At 50.0% G+C, this 25,251-nt stretch overlaps 1 protein-coding gene across 1 annotated transcript in view; it reads right to left on the reverse strand.

Moving 5' to 3' along the window:
• Positions 1-25,251, reverse strand: part of VAX2 (ventral anterior homeobox 2) — a 40,938-nt gene that overhangs the window by 12,578 nt on the left and 3,109 nt on the right. Inside the window, exon 2 of the mRNA XM_056855397.1 lies at positions 4,517-4,704. Coding sequence (XP_056711375.1) covers positions 4,517-4,704 — 188 coding nt within the window. The remainder of the gene's footprint in view (positions 1-4,516; positions 4,705-25,251) is intronic.

The following is a 25,251-nucleotide window of genomic DNA, read 5'->3' on the forward strand; positions in this document are numbered from 1 at the left end:
GGGATGCATCATGACTGGTATTCATATTGACTAGTAGCCTTGGATAGCCCTCTCCTCCATGAACATGTCCACTCCCCTCTTAAAGGCTTCCAAGTTGGCAGCCATCACCACATCCTGGGGCAGGGAGTTCCACAATGTAACTATGTGTTGTGCAAATAATTATTTCCTTTGATCAGTTTTGAATCTGTCACCCTCCAGCTTCAACAGATGATCCTGTGTTCTAGTATTATGAGGGAGGGAGAAAAGCTTCTCCCTGCCCACCCTCTCCATACCAGGCATCATTTTATAGACCTCTATCATGTTTCCCCTTAACCACCTTCTTTCCAAGCTAAACAGCCCTAAGTGCTTTAACCACTTGTCATAGGTAGGGTTGCCAGGTCCCTTTTTGCCACCGTCAGGTTTTTGGGGTGGAGCCTGAGGAGGGCGGTGTTTGGGGAGGGGAGGGACTTCAATGCCATAGAGTCCAATTGCCAAAGCGGCCATTTTCTCCAGGTGAACTCATCTCTATCGACTGGAGATCAGTTGTAATAGCAGGAGATCTCATAGGGCAGTTGCTCTAGCTCCCCAATCGTTTTGGTTGCTTTCTTTTTGCGCCTTCAAATGAGCAGGTGAGTGAAGGTGTTCTTAATGTACATGTGACAGTGAGTCCGGTCAGACACTTGTGACCCAACACGTGTCACAGGGCGTAGCATGTATTTGAGCCCTCAGTTACGCACCGAGCCCAGCAAAATGTATTTTTAATTCATTTATACCCGACCTTCCTCACCAATAGGGACCCAAAGTGGCTTACAACCATCTTCCCATCTCCGTTTAATCCTCACAACAACCTTGTGAGGTAGGTTAGGCTGCACATTCAGGTGTTTAATGAGTTGGGTCCGTGTTCTCTGCAACCACACAGCAGCTGTGGGGAATGGCTTTTAAAAAATAAAGCAGAGTCCAAATGGGCTCAGAGTGTCAGCACAGCGGGAGGAAAATCTCCTGTCCCCCTGAGCCCTTTTCCCACATAGAAACAGCATGGGTGAGGGAGTTGTTTCCGTTTTTGCTACTCCATGTGCAGAATAGTCCACAAAATCCTATTACCCATGGCATCTAGATGCATGCATAAAAATACTTAGCATTTATATAATGCCTTCACCCCTTGAATGTAGGATTGCCAGCTCTGGGTTGGGAAATACCTGGAGATTGGGGAGAGTGGAGCCTGAGGGTGGGGTTGGGAGGGGAGGGACCTCAGCAGGGTGTAATGCCCTGGAGTGCACCCTCCAAAACAGCCATTTAATCCCCAGGGGAACTGATCTGGAGATCAGTTGTGATTCCGGGAGATCTCCAGGCCCCACCTGGAGTTTGGAAACCTGAGTTCATTTCACATTGATTTTTGTTGGGGTCATCCTTCCCATGACTCTATGGGGTAGGTCATCTTGTAGATGCTGGGGCCAAGAGATGGTTGCTTGCCTTCCTGAGCCAGTGGCTGAGGCGACATTTGAGTCAGGGATGTCCTGCTTCATAGCTCTGTTAGCTATGAAGGGTTGCAGGTGTTTAGAAAGGCTGTAGATCCCTAAATCCTGGATGCAGGGAAAGAAATAAGGAGGAAGGAGCACTGCCTTCCTACCTTGTTCATGGACCTTCCCAGCGGTAAATAGCTGGCAGCTGTTAGATGACAATGCTGGACACACATGAACACAGGAAGCTGCCTCATACTGAATCAGACCCTTGGTCTATCAAGGTCAGGATTGTCTACACAGACTGACAGCAACTCTCCAGGGTCTCAGGCCGAGGTCTTTCACATCACCTACTGCCTGGTCCTTTTAACCAGAGATGCTGGGGATTGAACCTGGGACCTTCTGCCTGACAAGCAGATGCTCCTCCACTGGGCCACTGCCCCTCTCCAAACACATGAAGCTGCCTGATACTGAATCAGACCCCTTGGTACATCACGGGCAGTATTGGCTACTCAGACTGACACCTGCTCTCCAGAGTCTCAGGCTGAGGTTTTTCATGTCACCTATTGCCTGATCATTTTAATTGGGAGATGGCGGGGATTGAACCAGGGACCTTCTACCTGTCAAGCAGATGCTCTTCCACTGGGCCACAGCCTCTCCCAAACATGTCCAAGATGTAGGGGTGGACTTACTTGGGAGAGTTCCCTTTAGGCGGCTGTGTGTAGACCAGGAGAAGCTGAACCGCAAAGGCCCCTCTCCTGGACTTGCTCCTTGACCAGTTTATCGTCCTAATCCACCCCTGCCCAGATGTGCATTGGTGAGGCTTAAGATCAGCACCATCAGCACCAGAATAATATGGCCACCTTCGGGCACAGAAAATAATTCCATGCAGAGGGAGGGATCCCAATGGCCATTTCCACCAAGGGGAAAGGCTAACGTTAACAAAGCAGGACTTCCCCGCTTCCCACTCCTTTAGGGTTGCCAACTGTTGGGTGGAAAATCCCTGGAGATTTGGGGGTGGAGCCTGGGGAGGGCAGGGATGGGGGGGACCTCAGCAGGGTATAATGTCATAGAGTCCATCCTGAAAAGCAGGCATTTTCTCGAGGGGAGTTGATTTCTATAGTTTAAAGGTCAGTTGGAATTCTGGGAGATCTCCAGGCTCCACCTGGAGGCTGGCAACTCTGCCCTCCCTCTATAGCCAGCGTGGTGTAGTGATTAAGAGTGGTGGACTCTAATCTGGAGAACCAGGTTTGATTCCTCACTCCACCACATGAGTGAAGGAAGCTAATCTGGTGAACTAGGTTGTTTCCCCCACTCCTACACATGAAGCCAGCTGGGTGACCTTGGGCTAGTCACAGTTCTCTCTGAACTCTCTCAGCCCCACCTACCTAACAAGGTGTCTGTTGTGGGGAGAGTAAGGGAAGGAGACTGCAAGCCGGTTTGATTCTCCTTAAAATGTAGAGAAAGTCAGCATATAAAAACCAATTCTTCTTCTTCCCTGAAATGCCACTTGCGGAGACCCCAGGAACAGCCAGACGGGTTAACTGAAGGCCTGCAATTGGAAGGGGCAGGGAGAATTGGCAAATATCCCCCTCCTTCCACTGATGATATGCAACTGAGGAGTTCGCACACTTGAATATGTTTGTATTGTGCTAAGGAGTAGCCACACACACAGAGATCTTGCATGGAAATTGCTTCTCTGTGGGAATTCCATTATGGCTAAGGCAATCCTCATGTGTGAGGATGTTTGTGTAAGGCAGAATGTTGTTCAATCGTCTCTCTTGCTCATGGCAATGAATTATGAATTGCTATTACTCTGATTAATTTTTAACCCACCTGTCTTAATTGAGATGCTATAAATTAAACAGACTTCTCCAGTGCCGTCATCCCAGAATCTCTAAGCACCAGAACTTTATTTGCTCCTGAATAACCAGCAGTTGTTGCCTCTGCTCTGCAACCTATTCCCAGGACTGGGAATGTGCCAAGCTGGAGCACTTTCTGTGCACTGAATCAGTGACAGCAGGAGTCCCTTCCTTTCAGAAGAATTAATCCCCCCTCCCCCCTGCAAGGTCCCTACTGGTTCCCATTGGACTTGGTCTCTGTTTCTGTCTCTGACTTAAGGACAAGTCACATGAAAGAATTGGCCTAGATGTCAACAACTGAGAAATAAAAAGAGGTAACCCATAAATTACCACAAGTTCAAATACATAAAACCAAATAAAATTGGTGGTAGGAAGTGCCATCAAGTCACAACTGATTTACGGCCACCTCTGACGAAGCTCTCAATGCAAGAGATAGTCAGAGTTGGTTTGCCATTGCCTGCATCTGTGTAGCAACCCTGGACTTCCTTGGTGGTCTCCCATCCAAGTGCTAACCAGGGCTGCCCCTGCTTAGCTTCTGAGCTCTGAGAAGATCAGGCTAGCCTGGGCCATCCAGGTTGGGACCAAATTAAATTATCCTCCCTCAAAATGTGGAGTTATCAAGAGAAACTGATAGACAGCAAATACAATATAAGATAGCCTCAGGCTACCCTGATCTCAGCACATCTCAGAAGCTAAGCAGGGTTGGTCTTGGTCAGTATTTGGATGGGAGACCACCAAGGAAGTCCAGGGTCATGACGCAGATGCAAGAGCAGCAGCAGCAGAAGAGTTGGTTTTTATCTGCCAACTTTCTCTACCACTTAAGGGAGAATCAAACTGGCTTCCAATTGCTGTCCCTTCTCCTCCCTACAACAGATACCCTGTGAGGTAGTTGGGGCTGAGAGAGCTCTAAGAGAGCTGTGACCAGCCCAAGGTCACCCAGCAGGCTTCATGTGTAGGAGTGGGGAAACCAACTTGGTTCACCAGATTAGCGTCAACCACTCAAGTGGAAGAGTGGAGAATCAAACCCAGTTCTCCAGATTAGAGTACACCGCTCCAAATCACCACCCTTAACCACTACACCATGCTGGCTCTCTACGGCAAACCACCTCTGAACATCTCTTGCATTGAAAACTCCTCCAGGAGTCACCGTAAGCAAACTGTAACTTGATGGCAAAAAAAGGGAGGGCAATCTTCCATGCACCCTTTTCCATCCCTTACCTGCGTCTCAGAGAGGTTCAGCTGTCGGGCTAGCTCTGTTCTTTCCCGGCCCACAACATACTGGCAGCGCTGAAATTCCAGCTCCAACCTGTAGAGCTGTTCGGCGGTGAAAGAGGTCCGGGTCCTCTTGGGCCGATCCAGGTCCAAACCTTTGGGAAGGACAATCTCCCGGATGGTCCCTTTGGCATCTAGGGGCAATCATAAAGACAGAGACTTGAGGGGGATGCCGATGCCCAGCTGTCACCTGGTGTGTGCACTCTTGGGGATTCTGGTGTGTAGCTCAAATACTTTCCTGACTCACATGAACACGCCATATACTGAATCAGATCCTTGGTCCATCAATATCAGCATTGTCTGCTCAGACCAGCAGCGGCTCTCCAAGGTCTCAGGCAGAGGTCTTTCCCATCACCGACTTGCCTAGTCCCTTTAACTGGAGATGCCGGGGTGGGGATTGAACCTGGGACCTTCTGCATGCCAAGCAGATGCTCTACCACTGAGCCATGGTCCCTCCTCTCTTTGCTTCACATTCTGTCAAGGCCCACTTCAGAATATATTCAGCTGTGGTGCACAACCGGAAAGAGGAGTCCCAGGAACTCTTGCAAAATAATCTTATCTATTACATTTTTATTCTCAGAATGTAAGAGCTCTGATGGATCAGACCAAAGGCCCATCAAATCCAGCAGTCTGTACACACAGTGGCTGACCAGCAGCCTCTAAGAAGCCCACAGGCAGGATGACTGCAACAGCATCCTTCTGCCCGTGCTCCCCGGCGACTGGTACAAAGAAGCATCATTCTGCCTCTGGTACTGGAGGGAGTAGAGATCCATCATAACTAGTAGCCGTTGATAGCCCTGTCCTCCATGAATTTGTCCACTTCCCTTTTAAAGCCTTCGAAGTTGGCGGCCATCATCACACCTCGTGGCAGCCAGTTCCACAATTCAACTATACTCTGTGTGAAGAAGTACTTCCTTGTGTCTGCCCTGAATCTCCCACCCTTCAGCTTCAGTGGATGAACCCAGGTTCTAGTATTAAGGAAGCTTTTCTCCCTTTCCCATTCTGTCCACACCATGCATAATTTTGTAAACCTCTATCATGTCTCCCCTTTGCCCTTTGTCCAAGAAATCCTTGGTGGTATACATGATTCTCAGCTCCTTTGCTTTCTCCTAACAACAGCCCTGATGTGTAGTTTAGATTGAGAAAGTTCAGCCAGTGAGGGGTCATCTGTGGGGTTTGAAGCCAGGACTCTCCAGTCAAAGTCCAACAATCTGACCATTAAAACCCTCATCTAGCTATCAAAGTATTGCCTACTCTGATTAATTCTGGTGGTTCCCCAGATCTTTGGCAGAATCTTTCCCAACACCTGAGATCCTTTAACTGGAGGTGCCATCCTGAGAAGTTTTAAAGGATGTGCTTTGTTTCCTGGTTGCTTTATTTGCCATGGCTTTTAATGGGATTGAAGCGGCAGACATTTTCATGGGGGAGCAATAATGAGGTTTCATTATACTATGAGGAGGGGCCATGGCTCAGTGGTAGAGCATCTGCTTGGCACACAGAAGTTCCCAGGTTTAATCCCTGGCATCTTCAGTTAAAAGGACCAGGTTGAAGGTGATGTCAAAGATCTCTACTTTTGACCGTGGAGAACCGCTGCCAATCTGAGTGGACAATACTGACTTTGACAGACCCATGGTCTGGTTCAGTATCAGGCAGCTTCATGAGCTCTATTATGTTCAGCTTTAATTTAGAATTGTAACTTGCCTTGAACTACAATGGATAGATGGGGCATCCGTATTTTAATAAACAAATAAGTGCTTTGTACACTGAAAGGAGCATACCACCGTATCCATCGATCTAATTTGAAATAAGGCAACAGAAGTTTGATTTGGAGCCAAACAGTATTGACCCAGAAACCAACAACTACATTATAATTAATTAGCATTAGAACAATATTCCATCACTTCTCTAGTTAGACTTAAGAAAAGAGTATATCTGAACGTGTACAAAGTCCCTCCACCCCCACCACAGTGCCAGGATTGTTGGACTGCAGGACCTCAACGCAAACACAGGCCCCACCCCTCCTGTGTCATGATCAATGGGGGTGTTTCTGCCTCACACAACATACCCCCAGCCTGGCATTTTCTCTTAGGCAGTCAAGGAAGGATTTCTCACCCAGGACTTTCTTTCACATCACTATCTCATCATGCAAAAACAGTGTGGGAAAAGCATGGTGGGTTTAAAAAAAAAAAAAGGTTTCGGTCTGACCTCAGCCAGGGCTTCAGGTGCTCCCCTCTAATTTGGAAGGCAGCAACCCCACCTGGACGGGACAGAGGTTTTCCAGTGGGCAAAGAGGGGCCAGGTGTGCCTGGTCTGAACTCTCTGATAAGGTAAAGAGACACCTAGTGGCTGATGCAACACAACACAACTCTGGGCTGAAATGGGTGGGAAATCCTTTGCAGGGCAAATAGGAAGCTTTTCTACCCTGAGGTTGACTGACTTTTTGCAGTACCTACAAAAATATGCCACTATTTAAAGGTCAATGCCCCCCATAGAATTATATCTCAAGGATAATCAGGGCAGCTTGGATCCTGCAGAATGAGAACAAACAAAGAATGAGAGCCAGCGTGGTGTAGTGGTTAAGAGTGGTGGTTAGGAGCGGTGGACTCTGTTCTGGAGAACTGGGTTTGATTCCCCACTCCTCCACATCAGCGGCAGAGGCTAATCTGGTGAACTGGGTTTGTTTCCCCACTCCTACGCATGAAGCCAACTGGGTGACCTTGGGCTAATCACAGTTCTCTTGGAGCTCTCTCATTCCCACCTACCTCAACCAGTTTGATTCTCCTTAAAAGGGAGAGAAAGTCAACATATAAAAACCAACTCTTCTTCTTCTTTTTTAAAATCTCTGTTGTGCATTTAGAAGAATCCAGGGAAACATTGGCCTTTTACATCAGAGGACACCGCGCTATCCCCTTGTTTTCCAGATGCTGTTTTAGCCAGGATCTGGAAAATGCGGGCAAAATGTGCGGGGAGAGTGAGGTAACCTCTGATGGGCTGAAAAGGCATGCATAATCAAAAGGAAGCCCCAAAGCAGTGGGGGTGACTGTGGGGAAACTCCCTGCATAAAAGGCCATTTTGCAATGTCATATAGGTTTATACAATATTGGAATAAATTCTAAAGAAAAAGGCAGGTCTTGGGTCAGCTGACATGCCAACAATTTCAATTTCATTACAATTCATTACAATTGTAATTTCATTACAATTTCATCATTACAATTTCATCACAGTCTAATTCCTCAGGGATGTTTACTCAGAAGAAATTTCCACTGAGGATAGTGGGAAATGTGTTGGATTGCAATCCTGAAGATGCCACAAGACTCTTTCTCAGTTTTTAAAAAAATGCGTGTCCCACTTTGAGCTCTAGGCTTACAGCAAAGGCTTAATCTCAGCTCATCAATGAAGCTTTCATTAATCACATCCCTGATCTTCCAGGGTTTTTTGTTTTTTTTAAAGTTCTTTACTAGATCAGAACAAAATCCAGCAAGTTCTACTTTGCAATCAGCCCTCTGGAAACTCACAAGCCTTGCATGAATGAAATAGCCTTCTCCTGTTTCTTGCCTCAGTACCTGGTATACGGATTCAGACAAAAAACTGTAGAATAGGTCTACAAATAGCTGTCCCTAAGTGTCTTGCAGTGTCTTGCCTAGCCGACACCCTCTGCTTAGGTCTCTAAGCCAGCATTGGGACATTCAACAAGGAGGATCTCAGTTATGCCTCTTTGGGGGGGGGGTCATTTCAAAGCCCAATGGCTGGGGGCCAGTGTGGTGTAGTGGTTAAGAGCAGTGGTTTGGAGCGGTGGAGTCTGATCTGGAGAACCGGCTTTGATTCCCCACTCCTCCACATGAGCTGCGGAGGCTAATCTAGTGAACTGGATTTGTTTCCCCACTCCTCCACACAAAGCCAGCTGGGTGACCTTGGGCAAGTCACAGTTCTCTCAGCCCCACCCACCTCACAGGGTGTCTGTTGTGGGGAGGGGAAGGGAAGGCGATTGTAAACTGGTTTGATTCTCCCTTAAGTGGTAGAGATAGTCGGCATCTAAAAACCAACTCTTCTTCTTCTTCCTACACTCCCCCACACCCTCCATCTCTGGAGGAAGGGATTTAGGAAAGGAAATGAGAAGCCAATCTGAACAGGCCTTCTCCAGGGACAGAATTTCCTTGCCCACATTTCTGTTAGCTGAATCACAGTTTCTGTGTGGTTTTGAAATGGGAAACCCGTGTCCCTCTATTTCCCCCAAAGTTTCCATTTAGAGCATAAAAAGGACTCATCCAAAGAAGGACCCATTCCAGTTGTGTCTATATGAGTCACTGTTCTGTGCATGCCTCCTAACTAGAAGGAGCAGCAACTCATGCAGGAACACACCAGACAGCCTCCTCCAAGGGTAGGTCACTGTGTCGCGCTTATGCATCAGAAGCGACTGAGTAGCCCAATTATAGCCCATGAAGAATTGGGGCAGGATTATACCATGCTCCCCCACCCCCGCCAGAGCCTGGCTGAAAGGGGGCCGGAACAATAACTCAAGCACAGACAGATGGCAGCCCTACAAAAAGGACCCCGTGAACAGCTGAGAGAACCAAGCTGCAAGCTAGCATGCAGCGGGGTGTTTCCCCTGGGTGTGAATGTTTATAAGGGGCTAGCCCTCTGAGGTATACTACTACTGCTGCTGCTGCTACAACAACTACTACTGGTAGTAGTTACTGCTGCTACTATTATTATTTTTTCTCTTTCCCATGTAAGAAAAGCCCTGCTAAACCAGACTAAACGCCACCTGATCCAGTTTTCTATAATGGCCAGCCAGATTTCTCCAGGGGGTTCACAAGCAGAACACAAAGCCAATGAGCAGGACCCCAGTTCCGGAGCAGCCCAAAAGATTTCCTACCCAGAACTGCTGCAGGACACAACTTCAGCCACCGTGTGCCCCACTCTGCTCTATGTCCCTTTGCGCAATGTGCTTCGTGTGTTCACTTACACTCAACCCGAAAGTTGTGCCATAGCATATTGTCTGGTATTACATGAAATTCAAGGTATGCAGTTTGAACAATACGCCATTTTGACAGTCTTCCTATGCAAATAATTGCTTGGGTGACTCCTGCCAAATATTCTAGAGCCAATGGGGAGGCAGCTGGAGTGACGAATTAGTATCTTAAAGACGTGGGTTCAAATTCGCACACTGTCATGAAACTCACTGGGTGACCTCGGGCCAGTTGCTTCCTCCTCACTGAAGCTACTTCGCAGGCGCTGTGATGAAATTCTACCCTGAGCATCTTGGGGGGACAGGCAGAATTAAACTGCGATAAATTGTGATAAATAAATAAAACCATGTGACCCCAATAGAAATGTTTGCCTATCGCAACACTGAGCATCTATATAGTGCCTCAGCGTGCACATTTTCTTGCTGTAAGCATAACAGCAGCCCTATAAGGTAGGCCCTTATTCTCATCCCCATGGTGCTGGTGGGGGGGGGGCTAAGATGTGATTGGTTAGTCCCAGAAATCTAATAAAATCAGAGCCAAAATTAGTTTCTAATGGGGAGGGTGGGGGCATTGCCTGATTGGGAACCCACTCCCCTGGCTTTCCGCAAACTATGCAAAACTGAATTATTCCAGAGGGCTTTTCTACACAGCCAATGGAGCTGCACTGTAGTAAATGATTCACAAAGTTACTTGGACAAAGGGTTGGGGACTGTGGTCTATACTGTGTATAGTTTGCTATATGTTGAATCCTGCTTTGCAATCTTGCATCATTTAATGTGTCATGTTAACACCTGTGCTTTGTCTCAGTTGTGGATTTTTAAAAAGATTTCTGGTTGGTTCTACAACCCAAATCCTCTTTCGTTGTTTACTGAATGTTCCAGTGAGAAAGGTGGACTATAAATAACACAATAAATAAATAAATTTTCGCTCCCATTCTACCCCAGACAGAAATGTGATCTTTCAGTTTTTAAATATACTTTGAGGAGTTTCATGTTGTTTTTGTTTTATTTTCAACTGAAGACTCCACCTCAACATAGAAAAACTTACTTGCAATTGCGAAAACATTCTAACACTAAGATTCTCTCTCATTAAGAAAAAGTATTTTCTTTACTACTCAATCATTAAATTCAAACACCTCTAGATCTGCCTTCCTCCCAACAATTTGGGATCCGAGGCAGGTAATCATGTGCATTAAAACCACAAAACACCATAACAAAAATCAGGCTAGCCTGATCTCGTCAGATCTCAGCAGCTAAGCAGAGTTGGCCTTGGTTACTATGTGGATGGGAGACCACCATGGAAGTCCAGGGTTGCTACACAGAGGCAGATAACAGCAAACCACCTCGATTAGTCTCTTGCCTTGAAAACCCTACTGGGCTGTCACAAGTTAGCAGCAACTTGATAATACTTTACACACACTTACACAAGTCAGTGTCTGATTTTATAGTCTGTCTGTATGATATTGTTCTGACTGCCTTGTTTTTAGCAGTAATCCATCTTGAGTCTCAGCAAAAAAACACCCGCAGACAATAACTGAAGTAATTAAATAAACAAAACAGGATGTGGGAAATGGGGAAATTATTCCTGAAAATTCCTTGTGTGTCACTGGAACCCTTGCTAGGTGATTACATGAACCCTGAACATGTGGCCAACTGGGAATGTGTGGGGGTGAGGAACCAGATCACGGCCACAGACACCCCCCCCTCCCCCCTCCAGACATTCAGGGGCTTTTATGTTGGAGGAAGAATGGCTTTTGGCAGATTTGGCTGTGTTTCTACTCTGTGTTTTCACTACTCTGTGTTTTCACTTCATTTTCACTTTGATAATGGACTTGTGGTGTTGTGTGCCCTTTCAGCTTGTCACTGTGTCATTAGCTGACTTGGTCCAAGGAGATAAGGTGGGTTATAAATATTTTAAATCAATAAATCAGGTCTGTGGGATTTTTTTGTTCATGTTTCAATGGTCTTATATGCTACAGCTCTGCCTGCCTTTGCAAATCACCCAATACGCTTAGAATGAAACCAGATACATAACTACTTTGATTACTTCTTCTATTAATAAATAACATACCCTAATCATCCCAAGACATTCTGTTCCATGACTCCCATCGAAATGAATGAGCATTGTGCCCGTATTCTACCATGTTCCCGTGCAGAAGAAACTCCACAGTTCTGCACACCACTTGTACAGAAGAAGCATTATGGTGGACTGTTTCCCTCCAGCTGCTCATCCCAAAGCCACTGACTTTCAGAAAAGACCCATTCGCAGCTTGCATCTAACAACTATATCCTAACAGGCAAGGGTGGGGCTGTGGATAGTCGAGCATGCTTTTGCATGAAGAAGTCACAACTTCAGTCCCTGGCGATTGCATGGGAAAGGATTGCAGGTAGCTGCCCTGGGAAAGAAAGACCCTTGCCTGAGACCCTGGACAGATGCTGTTCCTCAGAGCAGATGGCACTGAACTTGGCTCAGTGATAGAGCATATGCTTGGCATGCAAAAGGTCCCAGGTTCAGTCCTTGACTCTAGTTAAAAAGGACCAGGCAGTAGGTGATATGAAAGACCTCTCTGCCCGAGACCCTGGGGAGCTGCTGCCATTCTGAGTAGACAACGCTGCCTTTGATGGACCAAGGGTCTGAGTCAGTTGAAGGCAGCTCCACGTGTCCTTGTGTTCAAGATCAGCCATCTTCTCCACGCTTTCTAGAGCCGGGAACCACTGGGCACTGCTGCGCCCACCGAATGGCAAGCAGATGACTGGAAGTCACACTGTATCATTTTAATGGGAAGAGGGGGAATCAGAGAGAATACCTCACCAGTATCAAGGCCAGGACCGTGGGCAGGAGACCCAAAAGTGAGGAGGAGGATGAGAAGAAGAAGAAGAGGAGGAGGAGGAGGAGGAGGAACTGATTTTTATATGTCAATTTTCTATACTTTTTAAGGAGAATCAAACTGGCTTACAATCTCCTTCCCTTCCTTTCCCCATAACAGACACCTTGTGGGGTAGCTGGGGCTGAGAGAGCTCTAAGAGAACTGTGACTAGGCCAAGTTCACCCAGCTGGATTCATGCATAGGAGTGGGGAAACCAACCCGGTTCTCCATATTAGAGTCTGCCGCTCATGTGGAGGAGTGGGGAAATAAACCCGGTTCTCCAGATTAGAATCAACCATCTTAACCACTAAACCACGCTGTCTCTCAAACCCTGGAGGACCATCTCCGCCACTGAGTGACCTGGTCTCACTGTGATGCTGCTCATCTTAACAGGAGGCACAAAGGCGGGGCCCTCTCCCCACCAGTTCTTTGTGAAATGCAGCGAAACAAGCACTCCTAGAGGGGCTCTTGACTCAGCAAGAGTCCCCAACCAGTCAACTGGATGGCCCAGCAATCTGATTCTATGTATGGCCCTTTCACAGAGTCTGCCTAAGAACAGTGGTACTTGAGATAGTGCCCTGCTCACAGTGATCCAAAAAAGCAAACAAATGCATGTGTAAATAATCGTGTTTGGAAGTCTATTTACAGTTTCACAGAATCATAGAATCATAGAGTTGGAAGGGACACCCAGGGTCATCTAGTCCAACCCCCTGCAAAATGCAGGGAATTCACAACTACCGCCCCCACCCCCCAGTGACCCCTACTCCATGCCCAGAAGATGGTAACAATCCTCTCCAGGATCCCTGGCCAATCTGGCCTGGAGGAAAATTCCTTCCTGACCCTAAAGTGGCAATCGGCACTACCCTGGGCATGCAAGAAGGGGCCATGAGAGCCAAATACTGATGCAAACCTTCCTTTCCTCCCTCTCATGATCTGCCCAAGGTCATAGAATCAGCACTGCTGTCAGATGGCCATCTAGCCACTGCTTAAAAACCTCCAGGGAAGGAGAGCCCACCACCTCCTGAGGAAGCCTGTTCCACTGAGGAACCGCTCTAACTGTTAGAAAGTTTTTCCCCCAAAGTTTTGCACAAGACTAGTTCAGTGTTAGCATTAATAGCAGCAAAATCATGTGAAGTCACAAGAAACCTTAAAGCAGGGTTCCTCAACGTGGTTCCCATGGGCCTACCAAGCTTTTCAAAAAGTGGTTGGGGCCCCTGTAAGGCATGCCTTGTTATTGGCTGCCCTTATTCGAATGGAAAGGGTTTTCCTCTGGACAATTGGTAAGCACCCAGACTTTCCTTAGTCACTGTGTGATTCTATTTTCCCTTCTGGCAAGGAGAGAGGTATTCATCCAGCTCCACGTCCAGTGCCAGCCATGTTGGGTTTGGCTCTGCCTCCTGTGGCAGAGCCATTTTGAGGTGGCCCCGCCCCCTCTCCACTCCCTCTCAATATGCCAAATGTGCCCATAGGCTCAAAAAGATTGGGGACCCGTGACTTAAAGGCTAGCCACATTTATTCCAGCAGAATCTTTCTTGAGTCAAACCTCAGAGGTGTGGAGTGTCCTTCCACAGGAGATATGTTTATCCTGGAAGCAACATACAGAACCCTCCCCTGCCTTTCTGTTGTTTGCAACTTTGAGTATAAATCTCTCTTCACTGGAGAGACGTTCCTGTGCATCTGCTGAAATGCTAGAATAAATGTTAAGAACATAAGGAAAGCCATGCTGGATCAGACCCAGGCCCATCAAGTCCAGCAGTCTTTCCCCACAGGGGCCAACCAGGTGCCTCTAGCAAGCCCACAAACAAGACGACTACAGCAGCATTCTCCTGCCTGTGTTCCACGGCACCTAATATAATAACAATATAATGTTGTTAGTCTTTAAGTTGCTACTGAGCTCCAGCTTAATTTTCATGGGTGCGTGCCAGTATCAAACAAACAGCCTAGTAAACAGGGTATCAACTATGATCTTTTAAATGCAAAGGATCGACCACATGACCCACTCTGACTCCAGACATCATCAGCGATCAGATCCCCATGACCACTGGCAGGTTGGCAAAGTTAGCCCCTTCCCATCTCCATAGATATAATGAAGATGGTTCAGGCAACTTCAAGGGAAAGAGAACATGAAGGGAAGAGGGAAGGAATGAAGCATCTGTGTTATGGAAGATAAATGATGGACTGTGGATGGGAGTGTTTTGGGTTCCAGTATTCAGAAGAAAGGTTGGCTGAAGGGATTTGGAAAGGGATTTGGAATGGCCTGCCCAAGGAGACCAGGAAGGATCCCACACTTTGATCATTCTGCTGAATGGGCAAAACAGAAATGTTCAGGAGAGCATTTTGTTAAGGGATTAGAACTGTAGCAGAAGGAAACGGACCAGGTAGTCAATTTATAAGGGAATATTATTGTAGTCTACTGTAATGATTATTGTTGGTATTATCAATTTATAAGTGAATGTGATTGTAGTTTAGTGCAATGATTATTGTAGGTATTATCAATGTGTAAGGGCCCCTTGGCGTAGAGTGGTAAGCTGCAGGACTGCAGTGCAAGTTCTGCTCACGACCTGAGTTCGATTCCAATGGACGTTGGTTTCAGGTAGCTGGCTCGGTTGACTCAGCCTTCTATCCTTCTGAGGTCAGTAAAATGAGTACCCAGCTTGCTGGGTGTAAAGGGAAGATGACTGGGGAAGGCACTGGCAAACCACCCCGTAAACAGAGTCTGCCTAGGAAACATCAGGATGTGACGTCACCCCATGGGTCAGGGGACCTTTACCTTTTTAAGGTACTTTGGTTGTAGTTTATTGCAGTGATTATTGTAGGTATTAACTTGCTTTTCCTGCATTGTCTCCTATCCTGGACATTCCACTTTCTGCATTGTTTATGGTACACCTTGCCTTCAATCGTTTTTTTTGTTCTTTTCTTGTGTGGTTTGCTGAATCTGTAACTCTAGCTCTCTTGCATTGTTCATTGGTTGTCTGCTGTTTTCTGGCTGTACCACTTTAGGTCTTGTAATCCACCCTGAGCCTTAGTGAGAACAGCAGGTAATAAATAAAGGAAATAAATAAATTTGAATAAAAATTCCAGTGGCGATTATTTGACATTAGCAGGAATCCTAGCCAAGGAGGACTATCAAAGGTAGATGGGTAGAGGACATGTTTCAAAAATCTGTGCCAATGAAGTACAATGAAAACAATGAACTGCTTACTAATGAGCAACCCTTCCGGAGGACCCCTCTCCCAAACAGGGCTTCTTGGAAAGGACCTGAATTTCCCCGGTGGGTAACTCAGACCCCTTTGCTAGCTTGGCTGCTGTTGGACTTCCAAGCAGACTCAAATGTCAAAAACAAAACAAAACAAAGAAAAAGGAAACCCACCAAGTTTTAATGGAAACTCTTTATGTTATGGTGTGTGTGAATGGGCCACAAAAGGGTTTGGCCAGTGAAAATCGAGTAATTGTACCACTCAGATACTATCAGAGGCTTGTTTTTAGGAGCGAATTTCCTTGGAGGGGGGAAGGGGTAAAGAAAGGGTCATTTTGGCCTTGTCCAGGTTGCCTGTGCCAGCACCCGAACTCGATTTTGTATGGGCAGGAAGGGGTTTTCTGAACTTGCATGCAGGATCACAATCCGGTTTAGGTACTCTGCTATCCCATAATATTAATCTCAGGGCTGCCCCATGCGCCTTTCCTCACCAGCTTCGGGGAAAGACCAGCTTCATAATCTGCTAACCAAGAGTTCCTTATGGGGAAAAGAAAGGTGAGTTTATTTATTTGTGTTCTCAAAGGCCGTCCCAAATAAAGGCTGTTTCTCAAATGTCACTGGAACGTGAAAGAAGGAAAGGAAAGGAAAGGAAAGGAAAGGAAAGGAAAGGAAAGGAAAGGAAGACAAAAAGGAAAGAGGGAGGGGGAGAGAGAGAGAGAGAGAGAGAGAGAAAGAGAGAAAGAGAGAAAGAGAGAAAGAGAGAAAGAGAGAGAGAGAGAAAGAAAGAGAGAAAGAAAGAAAGAAAGAAAGAAAGAAAGAAAGAAAGAAAGAAAGAAAGAAAGAAAGAAAGAAAGAAAGAAAGAAAGAAACTGACATATTATTTTGGGAAGAAGAGAAACTCCCCACAAAGGACAGTTGTCTAGTTAGAGTAGTCCATTTCACATTAGCGGCTAATCTAGAGTATTAAAAAACAACAACTTCGCAATCGTTTTTATTAGGACCGATCAGAAGAACACAATGCAATGCTCCAGCTTTCGTGTTCTCCAGAATATTTCATCAGGCTGGATTTTTTTCAAAAAACAGGGAAGGGGGGCTGACCCCACAAATGGATCTGCATGGGGACAGAGAGATCGACTGCTAAAACAATATTTACCATGGGATGCCGCACTTTTCTTTTATTCTGCTTCTTCTCCCCAGAGGCCAAGGGTGCAGAATTGCAAACTTGTTCTCTTTCCACCTTGCCTGCCTCTTTTTTTTTTTTTTTTTAATCCAGTCTAATGAAGATCTAGATTTGGGTCCGGGAGCATCTTCCAGACCAACAAGATTTTCGGGGGATGAGCTCCCTTCCTCAGCCTGATGAAGAGGTTTGGAGAACTGAAAAAAGAAGAAGTGCTGTTTCAATCGGTCCTAGCAGGTGATTGATGTTTTGGGATTCTACTTTGGATCCGTTTTGGGGGTGGGGGGTAGCTGTGTTGGTCTGCAGTAGATTTCGAGTTCAGTCGAAATTAAAGACGGACAAGATCTCCAGGGTATAAGCTGAGCTTAAACCTCAAGATCCAGGCAACAAAGGGAACTTCAACCATTGGAAATATTTACCCTGGAAATATTTTGGTGTTTAAGGTGCTGCTGGACTTGAATCTTATTTTGGACCAATTTTGTTTGTTTAGTTTTTTTATAGTCCGCCTTTCTCACTTGGACTCAAGGCGGACTGAGGTAACCAGCAACCTCTTTCTTCTCTAGAGTGTCCTTTGCTAAGAGCCCAAAAGAACAGTTTAGAAGTAGAAGGGGTGAAGGAGAAGATAAATGCAATCCTCAAGCAGGTTGGCTCAGAAGCAGCGCCCCCTGAGCCTTACTATTGAGTAAGTGATAGAGCACGACTAGCTGTAGAAAAGAGCAAGAGTCGAGTAGCATCTTAAAGAGGAACACAATTTCTGGCAGGGTCTGAGTTCAGTCCTAGTACGTTTGTAGCACGTTTCAAGCACTCAAAGCACATCTTAAAAAACAACCCTGTGAGGTAGGCCCGATTTTTTTTTTGCCTAGATAATGCAAGCCCAGAGAGATCGGCAAAAAAATAATGAAATCACATTGAAGCTGCGCCTGAACCTCTTTTGAGAGCCCTTTCAGCGCGCCCCCCTACTCCATTCACGGCAGTTCCTTCTAAGCAAGAGGGCTTGTGAAACCAGGAACACGGATCGACCCCCCACACACACACACCTTTCACGTTTTCCCGTCAGAAGGTGCCCAGATCTTCCCTGCAGCTCCCATTGATTTAAATGAGATTTGCGAGGGAGAAGACCTCCGCCCTTTGGCTCAAACCGCGTGAATATCAGCTGCGAGTTAACGGCGACGCGCGTTACGATTTCTCTGGTTGACGATTGTCATTCCCATCCCAAACGGATCTGCCGCTCTCTGGATGCGCATTTCCCCCATCTGAACTCTCAAAACTCTGCATGAGAGCTTATTTTTGAATTTTGAGAGTTCAGACGGGGAAAATGCGCCTCTAGAGAGCGGCAAATCCAAGGCAAAACCTCCCGTGCATAAGTGGCCTCTCTCTGCGCCGCGCGGAGGGTTGTGCTTTGCTCCCCGGGACAGGAGCGGGCGCGGATTCACGAGTCCCGTCCAGACGCTGCAGGGAGAACCGTGGGCAACCTTGGCTCGCATTGGCAGCCAAGCCAAAGCCCCTCGCCCCCAGGCTTCCCACCTTGCTTTTTGATGGGGGCCATTTGCAGAGGAGCGAAGGCGGGGCCCGACCCCCGCGCCTCTGGGCCGGTTGCTCTCCGGCCTTTCGGAGGGGCTGGAAATCCGCCCAGGAGGAAGGGGCGCGCCCGGAGAGGCCGGGGCCGCACTTGATAGTGGTGGTGGGGTTTTTTTTTTAGAACTCTCCTTGTGCTGCTAAGCCCTCCCCCCCCCCTCCCGCCATTGAAATCGGTTTAGCAAAATAGCGAGATTGCAGTCCAGCAGCGCCTTGGAGGCCAGCAGGGGTTTCGGGGGGTGCGCTTTCGTTAGAATGAGACTGGTGGGACTTTTGCGGCCTCGAGCGGATCGGCGGGTTTTGTTTCTGGGCTTGTAAGAACTGCCCCGGCCCGCGGCACGAAGGGGGTGGGGGGTTCGTCTGGGACACAAAGAAGGCGCCGTAGAGACCACGATTGTCGGCGTGTGAGCTTTCCAGAGCCAAAGGACCCTTGGTCAGATATTCCCTTCTTTGGATTTGGCAAAAAGAATGACTTTTGAGGCCGGGGTTTAGGCAAACAAGCAATTGGGGGTGGGGGAATACACTTCCAACTGGTAAGATTGTGGAATGAAGGAGGAAATTGCCAAGAGGCGCGGGCAAATTCCTTCCTTTGCAACTGGAAAATGTGCCCGCGGTTTATAAGAAGCGGAAGGATTTGTGAAATTATTACTACTACGATTTCTTTAAAAAATCACAAAATAATGTATCTTGGAGGGAACTCTTCCCTTGCGATTATGTATGTATGCTAACAGCTCAAACATAACCCTGGCCGTGTCTACTCAGAAGTAAGCCCCATCCACTTTGCACTGCCGTTCTAAGCAGAGGCACCGAGCAGTTGTGACGCCTTCGACATAAGGGGGGGGGGGGACAGTCGCAAATGTACCTCGGGGTTCACAGGTCAACGAAGGCAGGATTTTATTTCTTTCTTTTTATCTTTGCTCTTTATGACCTGCCCTTTGCCGTGGCTCAGTGGCAGAGCCTCTGCTTGGCATGCAGAAGGTCCCCGGTTCCATCCCCGGCATCTCCACATAAAAGGACCAGGCAGCAGGTGATGGGAAAGACCTCGGCCTGAGACCCTGGAGAGCGGCCGCCGGTCTGAGTGGGCCAGGCTGTCCTTCGACGGCCTGAGGGTCGGATTCAGCTGCCTGCCTGTGTTCACGCGCACACCGATGGGTGCCAGCCGCCCGGAGCCCGGCTTGGCGAGGACAGAGGGCGGGATGGACATCGGATCAATAAATGAAATGCAACGCCAGACGTGGCGGGTCACTGTTTGGAACCCAGTGGCGGCGAACAATGAAACGGACAGGGGTTTCGGCTCAACGAGCTAATGGATCAAGAGAACCAGACGTCTCTGGTCCGCCTGCCCCGCGCCCTCCAGGAGCCCTTGGGGGTTGTCTGCCTCCGCTCTGCCCCTAGCCTTCCCCCCTCCCCGAAGCCCCACACTTGAAAAGGAGACCGGGGGTCCCTTTGGTGGCTCCTCCGCTCCCAGGATCCCGATTTGGTCAGTGTCGGCTCTGCGTCGGCAAGGCGCTCCCCAAAGATCTTCCCCCCTCTTCCCCCTTTGTGGGGCGCAGATCTGAGGTGAGCGCTCGATCCCCTAACGTGGCAGTCTCTGCCATACAGAGGCTTTGAGCACATGCCGGCCGGCTAGGCGGACCCCCGGCCCTTTCAGATCCGCGGCAGTGGCGCGGGTGGATCCTGAAGACTGAAATGGGACTGCAGGGCCCGCCCTGCAGGTCACAGTCCCGCACCTCTGCACCGCGTGTCCTAAGCTCAGGCAGACAAAGCTCTCGGTGGGCACTGGGTAAGGCCTGTTCACACGTCACAGCGAAGAGCACATACGACCCGGTCCAGCGTACACTTGCTTTTTCTTTATTCGCATGGAGCAATTTTCATGTTACATTCGAGGCATTTGCCGCTGAACCTGTGATTTGCAGCGCACGTGTATCCTGGCACTGGTCCCCAGTTGCGTTGGTGATGCCAACCCGGGTTGGCTCTTCCTTAAACAGAGATGACAGTGCCGTCACTGTAAGGTGTGAACCGGACTACCGTATGCATCTATCCACGTGATTCTGTATCTTTCCATCTCCTCACGACCTCTCCATCTAGCGATCCTCTGTCGCTACGGATCTGGGTCTGGAGGCGTCTAGACGGGACTTTCGTTTTGGATCCCGCCGAAGGTGTGACTTGAAAGTCTGGGCTTGACAGGGAAGTACCGGGGAGACTTCGCCCCATGAGCCGGCGTGGTGTAGCGGTTAAGAGCGGTGGTTTGGAGGGGTGGACTCTGATCTGGAGAACCGGGTTTGATTCCCCACTCCTCCACATGAAGCCAGCTGGGTGACCTTGGGCTAGTCATACTCAGCCCCATCTCCCTCACAGGGTGTCTGTGTGGGGAGGGGAAGGGAAGGTGATCTTCTGGCGCGCCGGGCCTAGCGGAAAGGCAGTGGTTTGGAAACACGGCGCGGCCCAGGGGGCCACCCCCGCAGAAAGCGGGCCTCCAGGACCAGCGACCCAAGCGCGTTGGCAGCCCGGCACTTTGGAGCGCTGATGCCATCGGGCCTGGCTTTGGGACGACTACCCTTCGCTTCCCCAGCTCCGCGAGGCTGGAGACTGGGCTGCGAGGGTTGTGGGGACCAAGGGGGCTTCCTTGGGGCGGCCCTCGAAGGCTGCCCTCTGCGCATCGCACACTACTGGGGATCTCGGGCTGAGCTTCCCAGTCCTGCGACTGGAGGAGGAGGAGGAGGAGGAAGAGAGAGAAATCCTCCAGCGCATCTTCCATCTTCTTCTGTCCCCTCTGGCCGGCATTGGGAGCGTTTCTTCTCCAAACGTGCCGGCGATTGCGAAGAGCAGGAGGCTTAACGTGTCTCTGCAGATTTCTGGAGGGAGGGAGAGACTGAGTCTGCCGCAGCCCCAATGCCGAAGAGTCTGGTGGCTCCAGGCGGCTGCAGGGTGCGGGGGGTGGTTAGTCTGTCGGCCCAGAGGGGTGTGTGTGTCTGGAGTCGGGTCCGTGACCGGTGCGCTTTCTTTGGATCGGGGGTCTGGATCAGGCTTCTCTGCCACAGGACCGCCGCGGCCCGAGAAATCGGCGCACTGGCCAGATACGCCCAAGCACATAATTCCGGGTTTTCCATTTTCGCTTCACCCAGGAATCACTCCGCCCTAAAATGTCAAACGATTTCAAACAGTGGCGTATAAAACCGTGGAGTCGTTTTGGGAGGGGGGAGAAGGGGCGAGATCCTGGCCCCTCTTAGACAGGACGGGTTTCCCGCCATTCTGGAAGAGAAAAGGCCCTTGTGACCCCCAAAGTGCCGCGCTCTTCTCTCTCTAGGAGCGAAACCCAAAAAGAAGAAACCGGGCCGTTCCCTGAGACATCGCGCAAGAGAGACCTCCTCCCTGGATCGGGGCCACAGAGGAGCACCCCTCCCAAAGGCTCCTGGAGAACAGTTCCTGCAAACGACCACTCAGGGCTGCGGTGCTTGTTGTTTTACTCATCGGGAGACACCATTGAGCCTATTTGGGCTAAGCTGAGAAGGGAGCGGGTTTCGATAGCCACCACCGCCCCAACCGGTCCGGAAAGGCCTGGGCAAAAACGCGACCTCTGCGCTCCACACCGGGCATTTGGCCGCTCTGGAGAGTCAGCCAACCCGGACTCGCGCGCATTTCGAAAAGTCTCCCTAAAACCAGCAAGATCCGTTTTCCGATTCAGCCGGCCCGATCCTGCGGGGAGGTTTCCTGTTGAAGCTTCAATGAAATGAGCTGCATTTTGCGGAGAGACCTGGCTGTCGGGTGGCTCGCGGCGAAGGAAGGGCGGTCGCGCCAGCTGCTCTTTCCCCTTTTCGATACAATACTTATCCCGCCCGTCTGAATTGTTCCCTCTAAAGCGACCTCGAGCTACAAGGGGAAGGGGAGAGGGGAGAGAAAAAAAATGTGACCCGGATTATTTTCAGAAGGAAATTCTTGGCAGGATTTCCGAAAGGAAGATCTGAAATGTAGATCTATACAGTTCGGCGTTTACATCGACGGATATTTAACTTTGACGTCCGTCTGTCTGTCTGTCTGTCTGTCTGTCTGTTTCCTAGTAATCTGGGTTTTCTAATTTCGTTGCAAGTACATTTTGCAATTCCTATCCTTGCAAGCCGTTCTCCCGAAATCTGTGCTATTTCTCTGTGTTGTGGGAAACGGTGGCCAATTCGAGAACGAAGACGGCTTCATAGCACGGATCCCCCACGCGCCCCCCAATCGCAACCCGACGCCCATTGCCCGCGGCATCTGGGCCTCTTCTGCCCCTGGCCACGGCCGCTCGCCGCCTCCTTCTCGTTGGGGCTCCGGCCTTGTGTGCAAATGGAGGGCCGCCTCTCGTCGTCGTGACCCAGCCACGCTTGGGAAGCCGAGGTCGGCTCCGACCCAACGACTGCAGCAGGCGGCGGGGACACGTCGAGCCGCATTGTGGCAAAGAGGCGGCGGGAGCCAGGCCGGGAGAGCGCGGCGAGGCGCGGGGCTGCGCTCCGCACGGAGGCCGAGACGGAGCCCCGAAGGACGGGTTGGCCTCTCGAGTGCAGCCGGCGCCTTCTGGGGATTTCGGGAGACCCGGTGGCAAAATGGGCCGGGTTCTCAAACCCCAAGCGGAGGGAACGGGTTTCCCACTCCCTCCCTCCCTCCCTCCCTCCCTCCCACCCAAAGAAGAGGCGAGAAGGAAAGACGCCCTCGCTGCAAATCTCCGCGCCCGCGGAGGTGGACAAGGAAGCCACCAACAGACAAAGCATCCCTGGTCCGGTGCTCAAATCCGGCCTTGCGGCTCCAGCAGGGCAGTGGTGGTTTGGACCCAGGCTGGGGAACGTCACGTGTGTTGTTGGCCAACACGCGGGGGGGGGGGGGACGGATCCTGCCCCCTCCCGGCCCTGTTGTTGCGACGGGGATGGTTTTGGCCCGGAGGCTTCTCTCAAGGTGTCCGGAGCGCCCTCTGAATCAACCCAGAAACGTGGTTACGCCGGTTCACAAGGGGGTGGGGTGGGGAGTTGAAAAATCTGCCCTTCTTAACGGTGTCACTTGCCTCCACATTCAGGGGGGGGGGGAATTGACCAGAGAGTCACATAGAGAGGATAGAGGTGGGTCATCTCCTGTTACACACCTCACCCTCATTTCCTGTCCCCTTTGATTATTAGAGATATATTGTCAGGGAAACTTCCCTTCTCTCTCTCTTCCCCTTTGTCCTTCATCCAACCAAGCGCTCCGGTGCTCAGGCCTTCTCACTCCAAGATGGAGTGGAAGGCAGATTACTTCTTATATCTAGAGAAACTAGCAAGGTAGATTAGGATAGGGGACCCTGTTTGTCCTTTCCTATCCAAAGTGTATTTCTACAATAAATGTACTTTAGTTTGATTAGAGCAAACGACTGATGCTCTCATTTATTTTCACACACGCACGCACGTGTAGCTTCTGCTGTTGCGAAACTTAATGCACTCTGCTAAATACTCGGAATATCAGTACGATAGATATTCCAACATGGGGGACCACATGCTCCAAGCGGTCTCCAGAAGCCCTCTGCCTGAAATCTGCTCCACCGCAGTCACACCGAGCCACCCAAATTGAGAAAAGATGGCCTGACCCCCCCCCCCTTGCGATGGTCAGGCAAGCGGCCCTAGAAAGATGTCAGACGTGGGAACCTGGGGGTGGGGGCGGGAATCTGCTGAGAAAGACCTTCTCGGTCGGCAGGAACGGAAAGGGAGCGTTTGGGAAGCGGCGGCGGGGGGGGGAAGAGACAGCAAGCAAAGGAATAGATCGGCCTGCGTCTGCTTGTTTGTGTGTTTGTTTATTAATTTCCATTTATCTCCCGCCCTCCCCAGCCGAAGCCAGGCTCAGGGCGGGTAACAACGCTAAAACCAGCCTACAGACACCATAAACATTCATTAAAAACTCTAAACAAACACTAAAACAATCTAAAATAGACATTTAAAAACCACAGATGACGCTAAAAATGGTCGTGGCTAAACTACAGCAGCCAGACAACCCCCCAGGTCGGATCCCAACTAAGAGCGGGGGGGGGGGCAGGTAGGGAGGCCGGCATAGAGGACATCCGTCTGTCCTCAATTGTGTTGAGGCTGAGGTCGGGAAGCTATGGAAGGAAGTCCAGGCTGGACAGAATTGGTGGTGGTGGTGGGGGGTCTTTCTAGACCAGCGAACCAGAAGTGTCTCTGGAAACGGAGCGCCTGAGAACCCGGGAAGACGGGGGTGGGGATATCTCGGGTGTCACAGATCTGTAAGGCTGCTTCGGACAAAACTGGCCCGTGGCTCGAGGCGAAGGGGGAGTTCTCCGTCCTCCCCGCCTGCCTGGCCAAACCAAGCACAGCCAGAGAGGCCGACTTGGCTTCCTTCTGCAACCCTCCCCACCCAGCCGAAAGCCTCCATTCCGGCAGACCTGGGGGGTGGGGGGTGGGGGAAGCCAGCTCTCCCCGAGGGGCTGGGGCCCGGGCTTGCCTCTCTCCTGCCGGCCTCCGCCGGGCTTCCAGGGGTCCCCACCGCGACCCCCTCTCGCTCTCCTGCCTACTGGATCTCGCCCCGGATTTGCCGAAGGAGGCCGCGAAGCAGCTCCGGGCTGGGAAAGCGAGGGGCCGCCCAGGGAGAGAATCACGCCGGGGCCCAGTTCTCCCCCGGGAACCCGCGAGGCCCCGATCCGGCTGGCGCTCAGCGCTCGGAGGAAGCCTCGTGGCTTGAGGCGGGCTGTCCAGGGCCCAGCGCCGCCTGCAAAGCCGATGGCCGGGAAGCTGACCCCCAAGTCAGTGCCCCCGACGACCGAGCTGCGAAGGGCTCTTTCGGCGTCTCGGGGCCTTCAAGGCCTTGCGGCGCCCCTCACGCTTTGGTCAAGGGGGGGGGGAGACCGCCCGAATACGCCGCTACCCCCGTGTAAATCGGCACAAATAT

The sequence above is a fragment of the Euleptes europaea genome, chromosome 9, assembly GCF_029931775.1.
Source record: "Euleptes europaea isolate rEulEur1 chromosome 9, rEulEur1.hap1, whole genome shotgun sequence".
Taxonomy (NCBI): Eukaryota; Metazoa; Chordata; class Lepidosauria; order Squamata; family Sphaerodactylidae; genus Euleptes; species Euleptes europaea.